This window comes from Macrobrachium nipponense, chromosome 28 (genome assembly GCF_015104395.2).
Source record: "Macrobrachium nipponense isolate FS-2020 chromosome 28, ASM1510439v2, whole genome shotgun sequence".
Classification (NCBI taxonomy): domain Eukaryota; kingdom Metazoa; phylum Arthropoda; class Malacostraca; order Decapoda; family Palaemonidae; genus Macrobrachium; species Macrobrachium nipponense.
Window position 1 is genome coordinate 28,808,600 of NC_087217.1, and position 16,826 is coordinate 28,825,425.

Sequence of the window (16,826 nt, forward strand, 5' to 3'; positions counted from 1 at the left end):
TACGACTGGGCACTTGACCCACCAGTACCCAATCGCTTCCGTGTGACCCCTACGTGACCCCACGGAAGGGCCATGAGCCAGTTTATTAGAAACGCGAAAGATGCATTATGGGAGTTGCGTCACTCATGAACGCGAGTAATGGTGTGGGTGGGTGGTGGAGGTGAGTATGGGAAGAGATTTGGGGCTGGGGGTGTGGGATTGTTTGGGTGGCGGTAGGGGATGGGGGAGGGACAGGGTCCACACCCAACCCACGCGGCGCGAGACTCCTTCAGTTGAGCCGACATCAACCAGACGTACGCTAGTGTGTTGTTATCAGTCCTAGTGGTTGGATGTGCAGCTCCAGCTCCTGAGGCCAGGCATCATGGACGAAACGCAGACTAAAAAGTGCTCAGGTAAGGTCATCGTCGTCCAGTGACCTGTTCGGGTCATCTGTTATAGTAGAAACGGTACCATTCGTCTCGGTAAAGGTGTATATACGCCGGGAATGAACTCGGCGTAAACGTTATATTTTTTTTTCCCAAAGGGTTGCGTAAATGAAGGCTGTTGCTATGGTAGCTGGTACTGTAGAACTTTGTTTTAATTTTTATTTTATTTTTATTTATATTGTCTCAAATTACCGGGATAAAATGCTCATGTATTTATATTTCTTTACATGATACACACACACACACACACACACACACACATATATATATATATATATATATATATATGAAACTATTTTAATTCGTCAGGAAAGAAAGATATATATAGCTATTCCCAAAGAGAATTATTATTGTTAATGTTATTTTATTATAATTGCTGCCATTTTTTTTATCACAATTACTTATAATTTCATTAGTGATGGTAATTATGGTGATATCTTTGTAACGGATTTATTATTATTATTATTATTATTATTATTATTATTATTATTATTATTATTATTATTATTGGATACAAAGACCTTGTAGTTTACTCTTACTCAAAATGAACTCGATTATGAATGAAGGTGACCTTTTATGTACTTAACGAAAGTAAAAGTTGTTTTAGCCCGGCTAGGGAGAGAGAGACAGACAGACAGACGGGATGGGGAAGAAAGGGGGGAGGGAGGGGCAGATGCGTGATAAAGAGAGAGCATAAACGAATGTAAACATTTTGCTGCAGTCTAGACTTATAAGGGCAAGAAAGCTTAGTAATGAATCCAGGGAGTATTTATTGAAGCACGCACACATTTTATATAGAATATATATTATATATATATATATATATATATATATATATATATATATCTATAATTACATTCAAATTTATAATCATATATGCATGAATATATATATATATATATATATATATATATATATATATATATATATATATATATATCACCTGAAATATAATCTATTAGCAACCACGTCTTTCTTATCGTTTAAATATATATTCCTTTGTTATCACTCGTCCATCCTTCTGTTACTCATTCATTCATCCATGCATCCATTCATTTAAGTCATTCACAAAAACACAACGGTGCAAAGGGTATCATGTATACATGCGTCCCTTTGTGGCAACCGAATACACCCTCGTTCTACCGTGGGTATACGGAGATACGAAGACAAAGGTGGGAAGGTCTTAAGAGACAGGTCGGCTACGTTATGTCAGGTCAGGTTTCGCCTAGTTATTTTAGGAAGATGTTACGTAATACGACAGTCGTGGTGAATAAAAAGATATATTTATTATTATTATTTTGTTTTTCGTTCGAATATTGTTAAAGCAGTTATTATTATTATTATTATTATTTATAATATGGGTTTTCTTTTCCATTTTGTTCAAGCACTCGTTATTATTATTATTATTATTATTATTATTATTATTATTATTATTATTAAGTTTCTTGTGTTATTATTATTATTATTATCATTATTTTTATTATTATTGGTGTGTTTTTCCCTTCGATTTTTTTCGGACACTTAATATCATTAATTATTATTATTATCATTAATATGTGTTTCCTTTTCCATAGTTCAAACACTTATTATTATTTATCTATACAATGGTCAATTAGCAACTCAGCGAAATTCCGAGTGCAAAAAATGTATGCTTTCTCTCTCTCTCTCTCTCTCTCTCTCTCTCTCTCTCTCTCTCTCTCTCTCTCTCTCCCCGACCTAGTAGCTCGCGTGGTAAGCGGTCTCGCTCCTAACTGGACGACCGGGGTTCGAATCACGGACCGGACGTTTCTGGAACAGATGGGAACATTCCTTAAAATTCCAGTTGGCCTGACCAGTGAATTTTAAACTAGCTGTTAGACGACTGTTGTGGGCAGCAGTTATGTTGGAGAGTAAGAGATGAGACAGAGAACCTCGACGAGGTAACGTGAAAAGAGAGAGAGGGTTTGAATGATGTAGCTGGAAAGAGGGCCTCGGTGAGGTAATGGGAAAGAGAGAGGGGAGACTTAAGAGCTAACGGTGAAAGAGGGGGTACCTCTGCGAGGTAACCGAAGGTTAGATAGGGCCTCGACGAAGCAACGGGAGGTCAGATAGGGCCTCGGCGAGGTAACGGGAGGTTAGATATGGTCTCGACGAGATAACGGGCGGTTAGATAGGGCTTCGAAGAGGTAATGGGAGTGAGCTATCTCCAGGAGGTAACGGGAAGGGGAGGCCCTATTATTATTAACGTGAAAGAGAGAGAGAGAGGGGGGGGGGGGTTAGCCCTCGACGAGGTAACGGGAGAGAGGACCTCGACGAGGTAGTCTCGCCACCACCCCCACCCTCACCACAGTGGAGAAACCTCTCATTTAGACATATGCATTTCGTACCCACGAACAATGACCCCCAAATGCATTAATGTGTTGAGAGAGAGAGAGAGTAGCCTAAGTGACCTTGTGGTTGACTTTGCACTCATTTCTCACGCCACAAAACTTTATTTGTCTTTATTATTTTTTTTCTATTCGTTGCATATTTTAATATTTTTGGCATCTGGCGAGAGGCAGTATACTATTTCATTCGGCCTAGTGATTTTTTTTTTACTTTCTTTTCTGTTGGTCGTATTTTTTTTTATTTTCTGTGTTACCCTTTTTTTTTCATTCTCGTATCTTTGGCTTGCTTTTGTTTGTCAAATTCTTTCAACTACCCAGTGATTTTGTCACTGTGTTCGTATACTCTCTCTCTCTCTCTCTCTCTCTCTCTCTCTCTCTCTCTCTCTCTCTCTCTCTCTTTATATAATATATATATATATATATATATATATATATATATATTATGTATGTTCATATAAATACACACATTTATGCATATAACATATTTATTTATATAGATATATACACACTATAAATATACGTGTCTGTATGTGGATGTGTGTGTAATTATAGTCTGTGGTAGTATAATGTACACGTAGGAAGAATAATCACAAACACACACACACATACAAATCAAAGCAATAACACCAGCCATGCTTAATTCACGTGTGAATAAGTGAACGTATATGCTTATGCCAGATCATGCATTATATCACTCTTGATACTAACGCCACATTATACCACTCATTAAACTCATGTCCCATTATGTCACTCACACATATCACTTTATATCACTCATTATACTCATTTCCTCTATCAATCATTATACTCACGTCACACCATGTCACTCATTATACTCATGTCCTATATCAGTCATTATACTCACGTCAAATTATATAAATTATATCACTCATCAGACACACGCCACATTTAGGAGAGGTCCTGCTGCTGGATTAATATGATGAGGCTACTGTGTATCATTATAATTCATTATAATTATACCAGTTTGGTCTCTAGCTAAAAATAAATTGCATGTTATCATTATTATCATTATTATTATTATTATTATTATTATTATTATTATTAGGGTAACTGTTAATGATAATATTATTATTATTATATGCTTATGTATTATTAATTTTGTCATTATTATAGAGCATATGCTTCTATGTTTTTATTATTCATTATTATTTTTTTTTTTTAGAATATTCTTATGTAATTTTATTATTATTATTATTATTATTGTTATTGTTATTATTATTATTATTATTATTATTATTATTAAATAATTATGTCAGTACGCCGGCGTCCTGGTGAAATGTTACCAGGCAAAGATAATATTTCCGTCCGTCGACAGAGAATTGAAGACCGAATTAATGGCAGGTTTAACACATTGCGACAGAGGGAATAATATCAAGTGCTTGAAATAAGCAGTTCGGTAAACTGGTTTCACTCTCCTTACTGGCGGCCGGTGTCTTCGGAATCAAGTTCTTTCAGTTCGTGTTTTTTTGTTTATTTATTTATTTTTCTCATTTTAATGGATGCAGTTTTCTTGATTAGAAAGGCATTAGACGGTCTCTCTCTCTTCTCTTAATCTCTCTCTCTCTCTCTCTCTCTCTCTCTCTTTCCTTGATTCTGGGGGAAATCCGAAATTTGAAAGTCTCTATCTCTCTCTCTATCCTTTCCTTTCTCAATCTCTCTCTCTCTCTCTTGTTCTCAGTCCCTCCCTCTCTCTCTCTCTCTCTCTCTCTCTTCTCTCTCTCTCTCTCCTGATTCTGGGAATCTGAAATTGAAGTCTGGCTCTCATACTGTATTACTTGTGTACAGATAGTAAACCGAGAGAGAGAGCTTAAGTAGACAGCACTCTTAGTCGAAAATCGAACATAGCGCTTAATTACACACCCAAAGCGAGAGAACGCCCGTTTTCTATGCGTTATGTAGAGAGAGAGAGCCCCGCCCCCTTTATATGACAAACTGCACTAAATATGTTCCATATTTATCTCTTTATTTTTCACCCTCTTGTCTCCCTCGAACACCTGTTGCGTCCATAAACAGGAAACGATCCTCTTTCTCGGAAGATGTTGGTGCTGTTGCAAATTGCCTGAGATATTCTTGCAAAGTTGAGTGGCTTCTTATATTGCTGCTCCTGTTAGGTTTTATTTGGTAATTCTGAAGCTCTTTATTTGCTTACGGTTCTCACTTGTCAGTAAGAGGTTGGGTTGGGATTCTTCCCAAATATTCTCGAGGTACGACTAAGCCTGGTATAAGAAGCTTTCTGTATGTATGCTTGTATACAGTCATGGAGTGTTGTGAAGAGGGTGTTTTATATTTATATATATATATATATATATATATATATATATATATAATATATAACAATATATATATATATATATCTATATATGTATATATATGTATGTTGTGTGTGCGTATATATATATATATATATATATATATATATATATATTTGTGTGTCTAGGGAGGGAGAGAGAGGGGGAAGAACTGACCAAAGTAACTTCAAAATTTCCGAATTCTAACCCACCTTCCCCTCCCAACCCCCCCAACCCCTCCTACACTTCCATTAACTGATTGCGACGCCAGGGAAAAGAAATTCCATTTTGTTTGCCGCGTCTGAGAAATATATAGAATCGCTCTTTAAAAAGAAAAATACGAGAGAAAAATAAAACAAATAGAAAAAGAAAAAGATTTCCCCAATTTCTCTCAACTAGTGTCATGTCCCATAATCCCGAATTTCTGTTAGGGCCAAATGTTAACCATAACCTATACAATGAGTGGGCCAGAGGGCTTTTAGGGAGTGCCAGGAGGGAGCCAGGCAGCCGGCTCTATTGGCACCAGTGCCAAGATCTTAATTTTATTATTTTTTTTTTTTTTAGCATTCTGACAGAAAGGGAGACAACGCTGAATGTGTGATATTGCTGTCTGGTGGACCTGCTCTCTCTCTCTCTCTCTCTCTCTCTCTCTCTCTCTCTCTCTCTCTCTCTCTCTCTCTCTCTCTCTCTCATATTCCGACAAAGAAAATGAATAAAGTGAACCTTGTGAATATCCTAATTGATGCATTAGGAAAAAGAATGCCAAAAGCATGTAAACTGTGTAAGGTGTGGTATAGCATAGTTAATCCACAAAACCTAATCAGAAAATGTGCTGCATGCAACATTCCGACCCATCCACAGTGTGCTGAGGTAATGCAAGATATGAGAAAAGACACAAGAATTTTTTGCTCAACATGTCTACCATGGATAGACAATGTTATTAAATCAAGATTGAATGTACAAATAGTTGAGGATGAAGAAGAAGAAGAAGAATAAGAAGAAGAACGAAGAAGAAGAAGAGGAAAAACGTAGAGAAGTAAACAAAACTGAAATGACAGAAAAAAGAAGGAAAAAACAAAGAACAAGATAAAAGTATGGATGCAGAGATACTCATTGATACTACATATGAGGCTATAAAGCAGCATACCTACGAGAAATAAATTACGATATGACAGCACAAAAGAAAATGCCGAAGAGGCTCTACCCAGATCTACACAATGACGGGAAAGAGGAAAAAATATACAAAAAAGACAAAGTCTGCAACCTTTTGAAAAGAGGGAATTGCAGATATGGAGAAAAATGTTACTACAAACATCCTAAGGTATGTCACAACTATGAAATATATGGTAAATGTGCATACTTAGATGGATATGAGGATGATTGCAGAGATCTACATCCAAAAATATGCAAAAACCTAAAAGAAGGATAAAAGGGATGTAAGTTTCCGACAAAAAATGTAAATATTGCACCCTGTAGCCATGAAAAATAATCAAATAAATAACCAATCAAGCAATAAAATCCAAAATAAGAAAGAAACAAATAAAGAGAGGAATGAAGAATATCAGGTAAAAGAAAAAAGCAAGCCATCAACGAGATATGCAGAGGTGCCAGCAAAAATTTCAATGCATCAGCTCCAAGATTCTACTCAAGAGATAATAACTGTTTTTTATTATGCAAGGGGATATGCAGATATGGAGAAAATTGCAGATTCAGACACAAAATGAATAATTATGATGAAGGAAGAACAAATATTATGGAAAAGTTGGATTTTTTAATGTCAGAATTTCTGGAAATGAAAAAAGAACAACATACAGAACAGGAAAGAGACATGGGAAATCCTTATTATTACCAATATTAAATGAAGGAGAAAACACGCAAACCATCATAGTGATGAATGCGCAGGGTTTAGTTACGAGTAACTCAAAAAGAAAAATAGAGTACTTAGAAGAACTAACCCAAATTGAAAGAAAATAGATATAATGAATATAAGTGAAACCTGGTATTCCCAAGAGACTGGGAATGATGATCAAATAAAAGGGTTTCAAACTTATAGATCAGATAGAAAAAATAGGAATCAAGGGGGAACCGCAATATATGGGAAAGACAAAAAACAAGGAAAAATATATGAGAAATATAGTAACTCAGAAATGTGAACTAATAGCAGTAGAATTTGAATCTGAAAAATTAATGAACATAGTAATATATAGACCTCCTAATACTAAAGAGTTTGACTTAATAATAGAAAAATTGGATGATATATGTAGAAATCACAAGGGAACTGGACTATTATCCTATCTGGAGACTTCAACTTTCCTTTCGTAGACTGGAAAGAACGAATAGGAGATTGTGGATGTACTTATACATATAAAAAAAAGTAATAGTAGTGCAGAAGATAAGAGGCAATTCGAAAAGCTATTAGATATGCTACTAGAATACAACATTCAACAAATAAATCACCTGCCAACAAGAAAGGAAAATACTTTAGACCTAGTATTTGTGAACGAGATGAATTATGTTAAAGAAATAATAGTTTATAATGCGAGTATTTCAGACCATAATGTCATAGAATTAACAGTCCATTCCAAAGCAAGTGAAAACAGAGATAAGCAAGAAATGAAAAAGTGGGAAGGATATGGAAAATACAACTTCTACAGTAAAAAATATAAAATGGTCAGAAATAAATGAAGAATTAAACAAAGATTGGGATAATATTTCGTAAGTGATGACATAAAGGTAAATACGGAGATATTATATATTAGAGAAAATAGTGGATAAATATATACCGAAGAAGAAAAGTAAACATCAGTCATGCATACCAAGAGACAGAAGGATCTTGTTCCAGAAAATCAGAAAGTGGAAAAAAGGTCTAGCAAAAAGAAAAAAAAAAAAATGCATGGAAAGTTATAGAACTAAAAAGTAAGATAGAAAATGCAGAACAAAAGATTATACAATCAAAAGAAAATGAAAAACGGGACTTGGAAGAAAAAACCCTATTAAATATCAAGCAAAATCCCAAACTATTATACTCATATGCGAAGAAGATGAATAAAAGAAGAATAGAATAGGCCCTCTAAGAATTGAAGGGAGATTAACGAATGAAAAAAAGGAAATTTGCAACATACTGGCAGAACGATATAAGAGAGAATTCACCCCTAGAATAGATAATGAAGATAATGATATAGAAGTAAGGGATGAAAAATAGTGAATATTTAGCTGACATAGATATTAATGAAGCTGATATTGTGCAGGCTATTAATGAAATTAAAAATGGAGCTGCTGCAGGGCCTGATGGAATTCCTGCTATTTTGTTAAAGAAAGTAGTTCATTCTATCGCAAAGCCACTTGCAATATTATTAAGACAAAGTGTAGATACAGGCAAGATTTATGATGAGCACAAATTAGCATATATTACCCCTACTTTCAAAAGTGGATCAAGACTAGAGGCAAGTAATTATAGGCCTGTGAGTCTAACATCACATATTATGAAAGTGTATGAAAGGGTAATGAAGAAAAATATTATGAAACATTTATAAAAAATAATTTGTTTAATAAAGGACAACATGGTTTTCGTACCCGGAAAAAGTACACAAACCCAACTGTTAGTCCACCGTGAGAACATATTCAAAAATATGAAAAGCGGAAATGAAACAGATGTGGTTTATTTAGACTTTGCAAAAGCTTTTGATAAAGTAGACCATAATATATTAGCGAAGAAAATTAGAAAACACAATATCGTGGATAAAGTAGGAAGATGGTTAAAAGAATTTTTACACAACAGAAAACAGATAGTTATTGCAAACGACGAGAAATCGGATGAAGCCAAGGTAATATCCGGTGTGCCGCAAGGTACGGTGTTAGCTGCAATACTGTTTGTTATTATGATTGAAGACATAGACAATAATGTTAAGGATTCGGTAGTGAGTAGTTTCGCAGATGACACAAGAATAAGTAGAGAAATTACTTGTGATGAAGATAGGAACGCTCTACAAAGAGACCTTAACAAAGTATATGATTGGGCAGAGGTAAATAGGATGGTATTTAACTCTGATAAATTTGAATCAATAAATTATGGAGACAGAGAAAGAAAGCTATATGCATATAAGGGACCTAATAATGAGACAATCACAAATAAGGAAGCAGTTAAAGACCTTGGTGTGATGATGAATAGGAACATGTTATGCAATGATCAAATAGCAACTCTGTTGGCAAAATGTAAAGCAAAAATGGGAATGTTGTTACGGCACTTCAAAACAAGAAAAGCTGAACACATGATTATGCTTTATAAAACATATGTTCGTAGTCCACTTGAATATTGCAATATGATATGGTACCCACACTATCAAAAGGATATTGCACAAATAGAGAGTGTACAAAGGTCCTTTACAGCTAGAATAGAAGAAGTTAAAGACCTTGACTACTGGGAAAGACTACAATTCTTAAAATTATATAGTCTAGAAAGGAGAAGAGAACGCTACATGATAATTCAGGCATGGAAACAGATAGAAGGAATAGCAGAAAATATCATGGAACTAAAAATATCAGAAAGAGCAAGCAGAGGTAGATTAATAGTGCCCAAAACTATACCAGGAAAAATAAGGAAAGCACACAGGACATTAATCCACTACGCACCAGCATCGATAATGCAGCGTCTATTCAATGCGTTGCCAGCTCATCTGAGGAATATATCAGGAGTGAGCGTAGATGTGTTTAAGAATAAGCTCGACAAATATCTAAACTGCATCCCAGACCATCCAAGATTGGAAGATGCAAAATATACCGGAAGATGTACTAGCAACTCTCTGGTAGACATTAGAGGTGCCTCACACTGAGGGACCTGGGGCAACCCGAACAAGATGTAAGGTCTGTAAGGTAAGGTCTCCTCCTCCTCCTCCTCCTCCTCCTCCTCCTCCCGTTCTTTCTACATCTTAAATGTTGTCTACCTTGTAACAATCTCTCTCTCTCTCTCCTCCTCCTCCTCCTCCTCCATCTCCTCCTCACTCCTCCTCCCCTCCTCCTCCTCCTCCTCCCGTTCGGCTTTCGTCTTAAATGTTTACGTAATCTCTCTCTCTCCCAGCTTTCATCTGTTTTGCAAACACTCTCTCTCTCTCTCTCTCTCTCTCTCTCTCTCTCTCTCTCTCTCTCTCTCTCTCTCTCATGTCCACTTCTAAAGCATTTCACAAGTAGAGACTTCGCCATATAGTATCGTTCATATCATTATTAAGTTAATAATGTTCTTAGGACACGCTTACCGGCTCTCGATTATTATAACAGAACATTACGAAACACACTGAAAAATTATAGACCTTAAGTCTGAATTAGCAACGATTTTAGGCTTAATTGCTTTGAAAGTGAATTTATTTTTCCTTGGCGTCGTAAGCACTTTATAGCCCCGTGGATGCTCTTAGTTCTCTGGTCTTGAAAACTACTGAGGCTAGAGGGCTGCAAATTGGCATGTTGATCATCCACCCTCCAATCATCAAGCATGCCAAATTGCAACCCTCTACCCTCAGTAGTTTTTATTCTGTTTAAGGTTGAAGTTAGCCATAATCGTACTTCTGGCAGCGCTATAAGTACTTTTATTCTTCAAAAAAAACAGAAGCACATTGCATTTTTATATCATTTTCTTGAGAATAATCACAAAAAAAATTTCTTTATTTTTATGTTTTTTTCCTGTTAATGTCTTGCGCAAAAGCAGACTAAAGACAAGGCTTAAGACAATATTTCTTGTTTATTCTATCTTAGTAAAAATTAAGAAAGTGAACCACATACCTGGTAACTCCCATTAAAGGTCTGCCGACGTGAAACCGCCACATATGTGGCAGACACAACATGACCCCCCATGTATTATGTGCTTATTTGAGGGGCGCTGTCTCCTCTCCTCTATACAGCTTTAAATCTCTCTCTCTCTCTCTCTCTCTCTCTCTCTCTCCTGAGTCTGGAAATTCAAAACTGAAATCGGATTCTCTCTCTGTCTCTCTCCTGGTTCTCTGAAAATTGTAGTCTCTCTCTCTCTCTCTCTCTCTCTCGTTTTAGAATTCAGAAGAAAAAGATTGCCGGGATGTGTAAGGTAATTTTCGAAGAGGGAAAGACGTTACATAAATATCTTATATTAGGACGTATCTTAGTAATTGTCAAGTGTCTCCGATTGTCCCTTTTTTTTTTTCATATATCTCAACTCCCACATTTCACCTTTCGCAGTGAATTCACCAACTAATTTCGTCTTAAACACTGTAAATTTCACAAAACACCAATTTCCTCGCTGTCACCGACCATCGTCTTTCACTATCCTCTGTTGAATCTCCTTACTTTTACCAATTATCACAATATCTGGTGACGTCCACTGGTCTATTTTGGATTTAGACACTTTTGTCACGTCACAGTAGACGAATTGATAAGTTAAGTAGACTGATATATATATATATATATATATATATATATGTATATATATGTATATATGTGTATATATTATATGTATATATATATGTATATATATATATATATATATATATATATATATATATATATATATATATACTATAAATGTATTTGATGTCAGTACATCAACCTGTATTATTTATCTGTGACCAAATATATATATATATATATATATATATATATATATATATATATATATATATAATCTACTGGTCATTTTTACCAAACACATATGTAATTGTAGTAGCCACAATGCCCACTTAACTTCTCGAATTCTTTGCCCCTTTTTGTTTACGCCTCTCATTTCTTGATATTTCTTGCACTCGGATCTCAAGAATTCGGGAAGTTAAGACGGTATTGAGGCTATTACAAATTCATATTTGTATATATCGAATTTGATGTCAATACTTTATCTCATACCATTTATCTATGGCGAGAAGTATCGTGAAGAACCCCCTTTGCATGTCATTGTCTCTCAATACATTGTAAAAATGTCAAGAGTAGTGAGTAATTTTGAGTGTCAATAATGAGACCAGGTAAGTATGCCTTAGCAATCTATGGTCTGTTTAGTGGTTGGTCTCACCGTGCATTCACCAAGCACTCAGCACCTGCAAATGAGGCACTTGTCCCAAGCCTGCACTTTGCTGTGTATACTCTCTGATTGCATTTAATTCATAAGGGTTAAGATAACTGCATGCATAGCTTCCATACTTACTAACCCCCCTTTACTAACCTCCACATTGTGTTGCCTCTTGTTTCTTACATGCTACCAGAGGAGACAGGAAGCGAGGAGTCCATTGAAAAGAGAGATGTCAAAGTCCTGACGGAGGAGAGAAACAGTGCAGGCGACAAAGGTAATTCTGAGGACAAAGGGGAACTGAAAAAGGAAGAGGAGAAGACGGATGAGAAAGACAGCGAGAACAATAATGCCACTGCCGCCAAGCCGGAGGAACAGGAGAAATCTCTGGTAGAAGCCATGGAGAAAGACAAAGACAAAGATAAAGAAGGCAAGGGATTGTCCAAAAAGGTCACTGAACCTGCAAAGGACAAAGAAAAGGTTCCAGAAGAGAAGAAAGGAGTCACCGAACCTGAAAAAGACAAAGAAAGGGTTCCAGAAAATATGAAAGTCACTGAACCTGCAAAAGACAAGGTTCCTGAAAAGAAGATAGAAGTCATTGAACCTGCAAAAGACAAGGTTCCTGAAAAGAAGATAGAAGTCATTGAACATGCAAAAGACAAAGAAAAGGTTCCTGAAAAGAAGATTGAAGCCAGTGAGCCTGCCAAAGGCAAAGAGAAGGTTCCAGAAGAGAAAAAGAAAGACATCATTGAAGCTGCAAAAGATAAAGAAAAGGTCTCAGAAAATACAAAAGCAATCATTGAACCTATAAAAGACATAGACAAGATCCCAGAAAAGACAAAAGCAGTCACTGAACCTGCAAAAGACAAAGAAAATGTCCCAGAAAAGGCTAAAGAAGTCACTGAACCTACTAAAGACAAAGAAAAGGTTCCAGAAAAGGCTAAAGAAGTCACTGAACCTACTAAAGACAAAGAAAAGGTTCCAGAAAAGGCTAAAGAAAGTTTTCACGCCCTACTAAAGACAAAGAAAAGGTGCCAGAAAAGGCTAAAGAAGTCACTGAACCTACTAAAGACAAAGAAAAGGTCCCAGAAAAGACAAAAGAAGTCATTGAACCTACAAAAGACAAAGAAAAGGTGCCAGAAAAGCTAAGAAGTCATTGGCCCTTCAAAATACAAGAAAAGGTCCCAAAAAAGGCTAAAAGAAGTATTGACCTTCAAAAGACAAAGAAAAGGTCCAGAAAGGCTAAAGAAAGTCACTAAAACCTTCAAAAGACAAAGAAAATGTGCCAGAAAAGGCTAAAAAAGTCGTTGGAATTCAACTACTAGAAAGACAAAGGAAAAGGTACCAAGGATAAAATGGCTAAAGAAGTCACTGAACCTTCAAAAGACAAAGAAAAGGTGCCAGAAAAGGCTAAAGAAGTCACTGAACCTTCAAAAGACAAAGAAAAGGTGCCAGAAAAGGCTAAAGAAGTCATTGAACCTTCAAAAGACAAAGAAAAGGTGCCAGAAAAGGCTAAAGAAGTCATTGAACCTTCAAAAGACAAAGAAAAGGTGCCAGAAAAGGCTAAAGAAGTCACTGAACCTTCAAAAGACAAAGAAAAGGTCCCAGAAAAGGCTAAAGAAGTCACTGAACCTACTAAAGACAAAGAAAAGGTGCCAGAAAAGGCTAAAGAAGTCATTGGACCTTCAAAAGACAAAGAAAAGGTCCCAGAAAAGGCTAAAGAAGTCACTGAACCTTCAAAAGACAAAGAAAAGGTGCCAGAAAAGGCTAAAGAAGTCATTGAACCTGCAAAAGACAAAGAAAAGGTCCCAGAGAAGATAATAGAAATAACTGAACCAGCAAAAGACAAAGAAAAGGTGCCAGAAAAGACAAAAGAAGTCACTGAACCTGCAAAAGACAGAGACGAGATCCCAGAGAAGAATGAGAAAGATACAGAGCCCCCAAAAGACAAAGCAGAACAAGAGAAGGGTGTAAATGAAAGTCCAGAAGTCGAGGAGAAGGAAACCGAGCGTCAGAAGGCCCAGAGTCAGACAGTAGTCTCTGAGAATAACAGAAAGAACGCCACCAGCGGTGACACTGAGGGCAGGGGCAAAGATTTGGCGCGTAAGAAACGGTGTGCTGTTTGCAGTCACTCGCAAGTAGTAGAGCTAGTTTCCTATATAGAGTTCTTCTTTTATTTATATAGTTTCTTTCTTTGAGTAATGTACCTGAACACTGTGATACGTCCATCATCTCAGCCTTCAGAACACAGAGCACCACCATCTTCCTTCGTCACCACATTCAGCCAGTAGACGACATTTCACTCTCGGAAACGAAGCACCCCCAGGTGTGCTCGTTCAGTTTGTTGCTACACTGCTGCTGCTGCTGTGTGAGATCTGCAGGGCAGTTTTTTCTTTTAAAAATGACTCGCGAACTGTCAGGGGATTCGACTGTCACGCGCGAGAATCTTCGATGACATTTTTGCCTTCAGCGAAACGGCAGTTTTAACAATTTTTGACATTTTGCCACTTTTTTTTTTAAGTTCAGTAGGTCACAGGTGGAATATTCTACGTGGTAGATATAGGTGAAGGTTGTTCATTGATAATTTTGGTTCAGTAATTTTTCACATGAGCATAGTTCTTTGTACAGGTGTGTACTGTTTAAGGTAGTACGTTGTACTGCACCGCACATACGACAACAACTATATTGAGTTATTGGTCTTCTTTTCATTTCTCTCTGTGTTCCTTTCATTTCTAATCAGGACATATTTTTGCATCACTGCTATGCAACACCAAATCCAAAAATTCGAAATTTTGCATATTTTCGTCCCTTTGTGAAACCAAACTGTAACAAAAGCTTCAATTATTCTAAAAAAACGTCTTATAAAGCTACACAATACTTTATGAACGAGTGACGTGAAACTGGCCTTATGCCAGCACGGGGTGTTACTCTCATTTCCCATCCATCCCCCATTGACACAAATCAGCTTTTCTTTTCCCACAAAATTCCAACAAACTCACTCAAAATCAGAGTTCTTTCTGTCCAATCTTTACGCCCAGTAGTGGGGACAGAGTATTCATGTTTAGAACCACGTAAGTTTAGCCATTTTTATTTATATATTTCCTAATTTATCTATGTTGAATAACTCCTTTTTTCTCCTGCATTTGTCTCAGTAGACTAAAAGAAATCCCTTTGCACGTGTTTATATCTAGAGAGAGTCTGGTAGTTATATCTAGATTTTAACTAGATTTCTGATTTCTAGAGCCAGAACTTTAGTGAATTTATTTTTGGGCCGAAGAAAAAGAAACAGATGATTGACTGTTGAACTTCCACTACAACCTTTATCTGTTAAGTCTCTCAACGATTATATTCGACCTAATTCTTGTTACCAGTCAGTCTTTCCGTAGAGATAAGGAAAGCTTTTGAGAATCCCTCTCCAAGATTCAAAGTTTCATTTACATATGATTAATATTATCATTTTTATTTGATTAGTCAGCCGTTCAGAATGTATGGCACACAGTATTTATATATTGTATCTATAATACTCAACTTTTCATTGAAATATAATAAATGTTTTATTCTTTTTTTATTTAAATTAGTCAGCCGTTCAAAAAATATGGCACTGAGGATTGTATTTCGAAGATATTTAATTTTTCATTTTTTGCTAAATAGTTTTTTTTAGAAATATGTCGCCATATCTTCGAAAAATAATCTTGATGAAGAATGTTCTTCAAAATATTTTACAAATTCAATATTTCTAGGTTTCTCATAGCAAAAAACTGTTGTCCTAAGCTCAGATTTGAATGTTTACACTGCAGATTTAAATAACCTTATACCAGCACGGGCTCTTGCTCCGAGAGCAGCCTGTGGCGAAGTATAAACGAACTGGATTGAATTTTTATAATATTTTATATCATTCTTCGCAATTCTAAAGATTTACCTCATTCTTCTTTACTCTTCTTCTTTGTCAAATTTATCTTATTCTGAAGATTTATTTCATTTATCTCTTTGTCGGATTTATCTTATTTCAACTTTTGCACCTTATTCCTTAAACTTCTTATTCTTGATTACTAGAATGCAAATTAAGGATTTCATTACCGTTTACTGAACTTCTTTTATTCAAATCAGCATTGTGTATTTTTAGAAATCCAAATACCCAATGGAAAAAGCATTTTTCGTATTTTTAAGGAACCTAAAAACATTTTTTTTTTAATTATTTGAACCGAACTCCAATTTCAAAATCTATCTTCTGTTTATTTTCACTTTCTTAAATTCAAGGAACGTGAAACCACAATTTGAAACCATTATTTCAACCGAACTTAACTTTCAAAATCAATTATGTTTATTATTATTTTTTTAAATTATTTCCTAGACGTGGCCTGCTACCTTTTTGAATTAGAAGACAATTCCTGGCTTTATTAGAATTATATACATACACGTTAGTTTTGACGTATAGCCAGGCAATAGTTAGTGTAACTATAGACAACACTTAGAGAGTATAGCATTACTTATTAGAAGTGTAACTATAGACAACACTTTAGAGATTATTATAGCAGTACTTATTAGGCGAATACTAACCATGTCATGTTTCTGTCATGTCTTTTAGCCATGTCTTTTGATGTTGTTCTGTGCGTTAACTCATGTGTCTCCCCCAAAGCATGAATTATAAACAAAACTAATGTTCCATAACCAATCGTGACTAACCCAATGCTTTCTTAACCTTTCTCTCGTCTTT

At 35.8% G+C, this 16,826-nt stretch overlaps 1 protein-coding gene across 3 annotated transcripts in view; it reads left to right on the top strand.

The window, feature by feature from the left end:
* The first annotated feature begins 225 nt into the window (after positions 1-225).
* The window catches only part of LOC135201625 (sialin-like), a 62,279-nt gene continuing 45,678 nt past the window's right edge, over positions 226-16,826 (top strand). Inside the window, exons 1-4 of one of the 3 annotated variants that reach the window (XM_064230686.1) lie at positions 226-392; positions 12,309-13,090; positions 13,144-13,245; positions 13,510-14,225. In XM_064230686.1, coding sequence (XP_064086756.1) covers positions 362-392; positions 12,309-13,090; positions 13,144-13,245; positions 13,510-14,225 — 1,631 coding nt within the window. In that variant the 5' untranslated portion in view covers positions 226-361. The remainder of the gene's footprint in view (positions 393-12,308; positions 13,091-13,143; positions 13,246-13,509; positions 14,226-16,826) is intronic. The other 2 variants (XM_064230692.1, XM_064230690.1) reach the window with 2 other exon arrangements.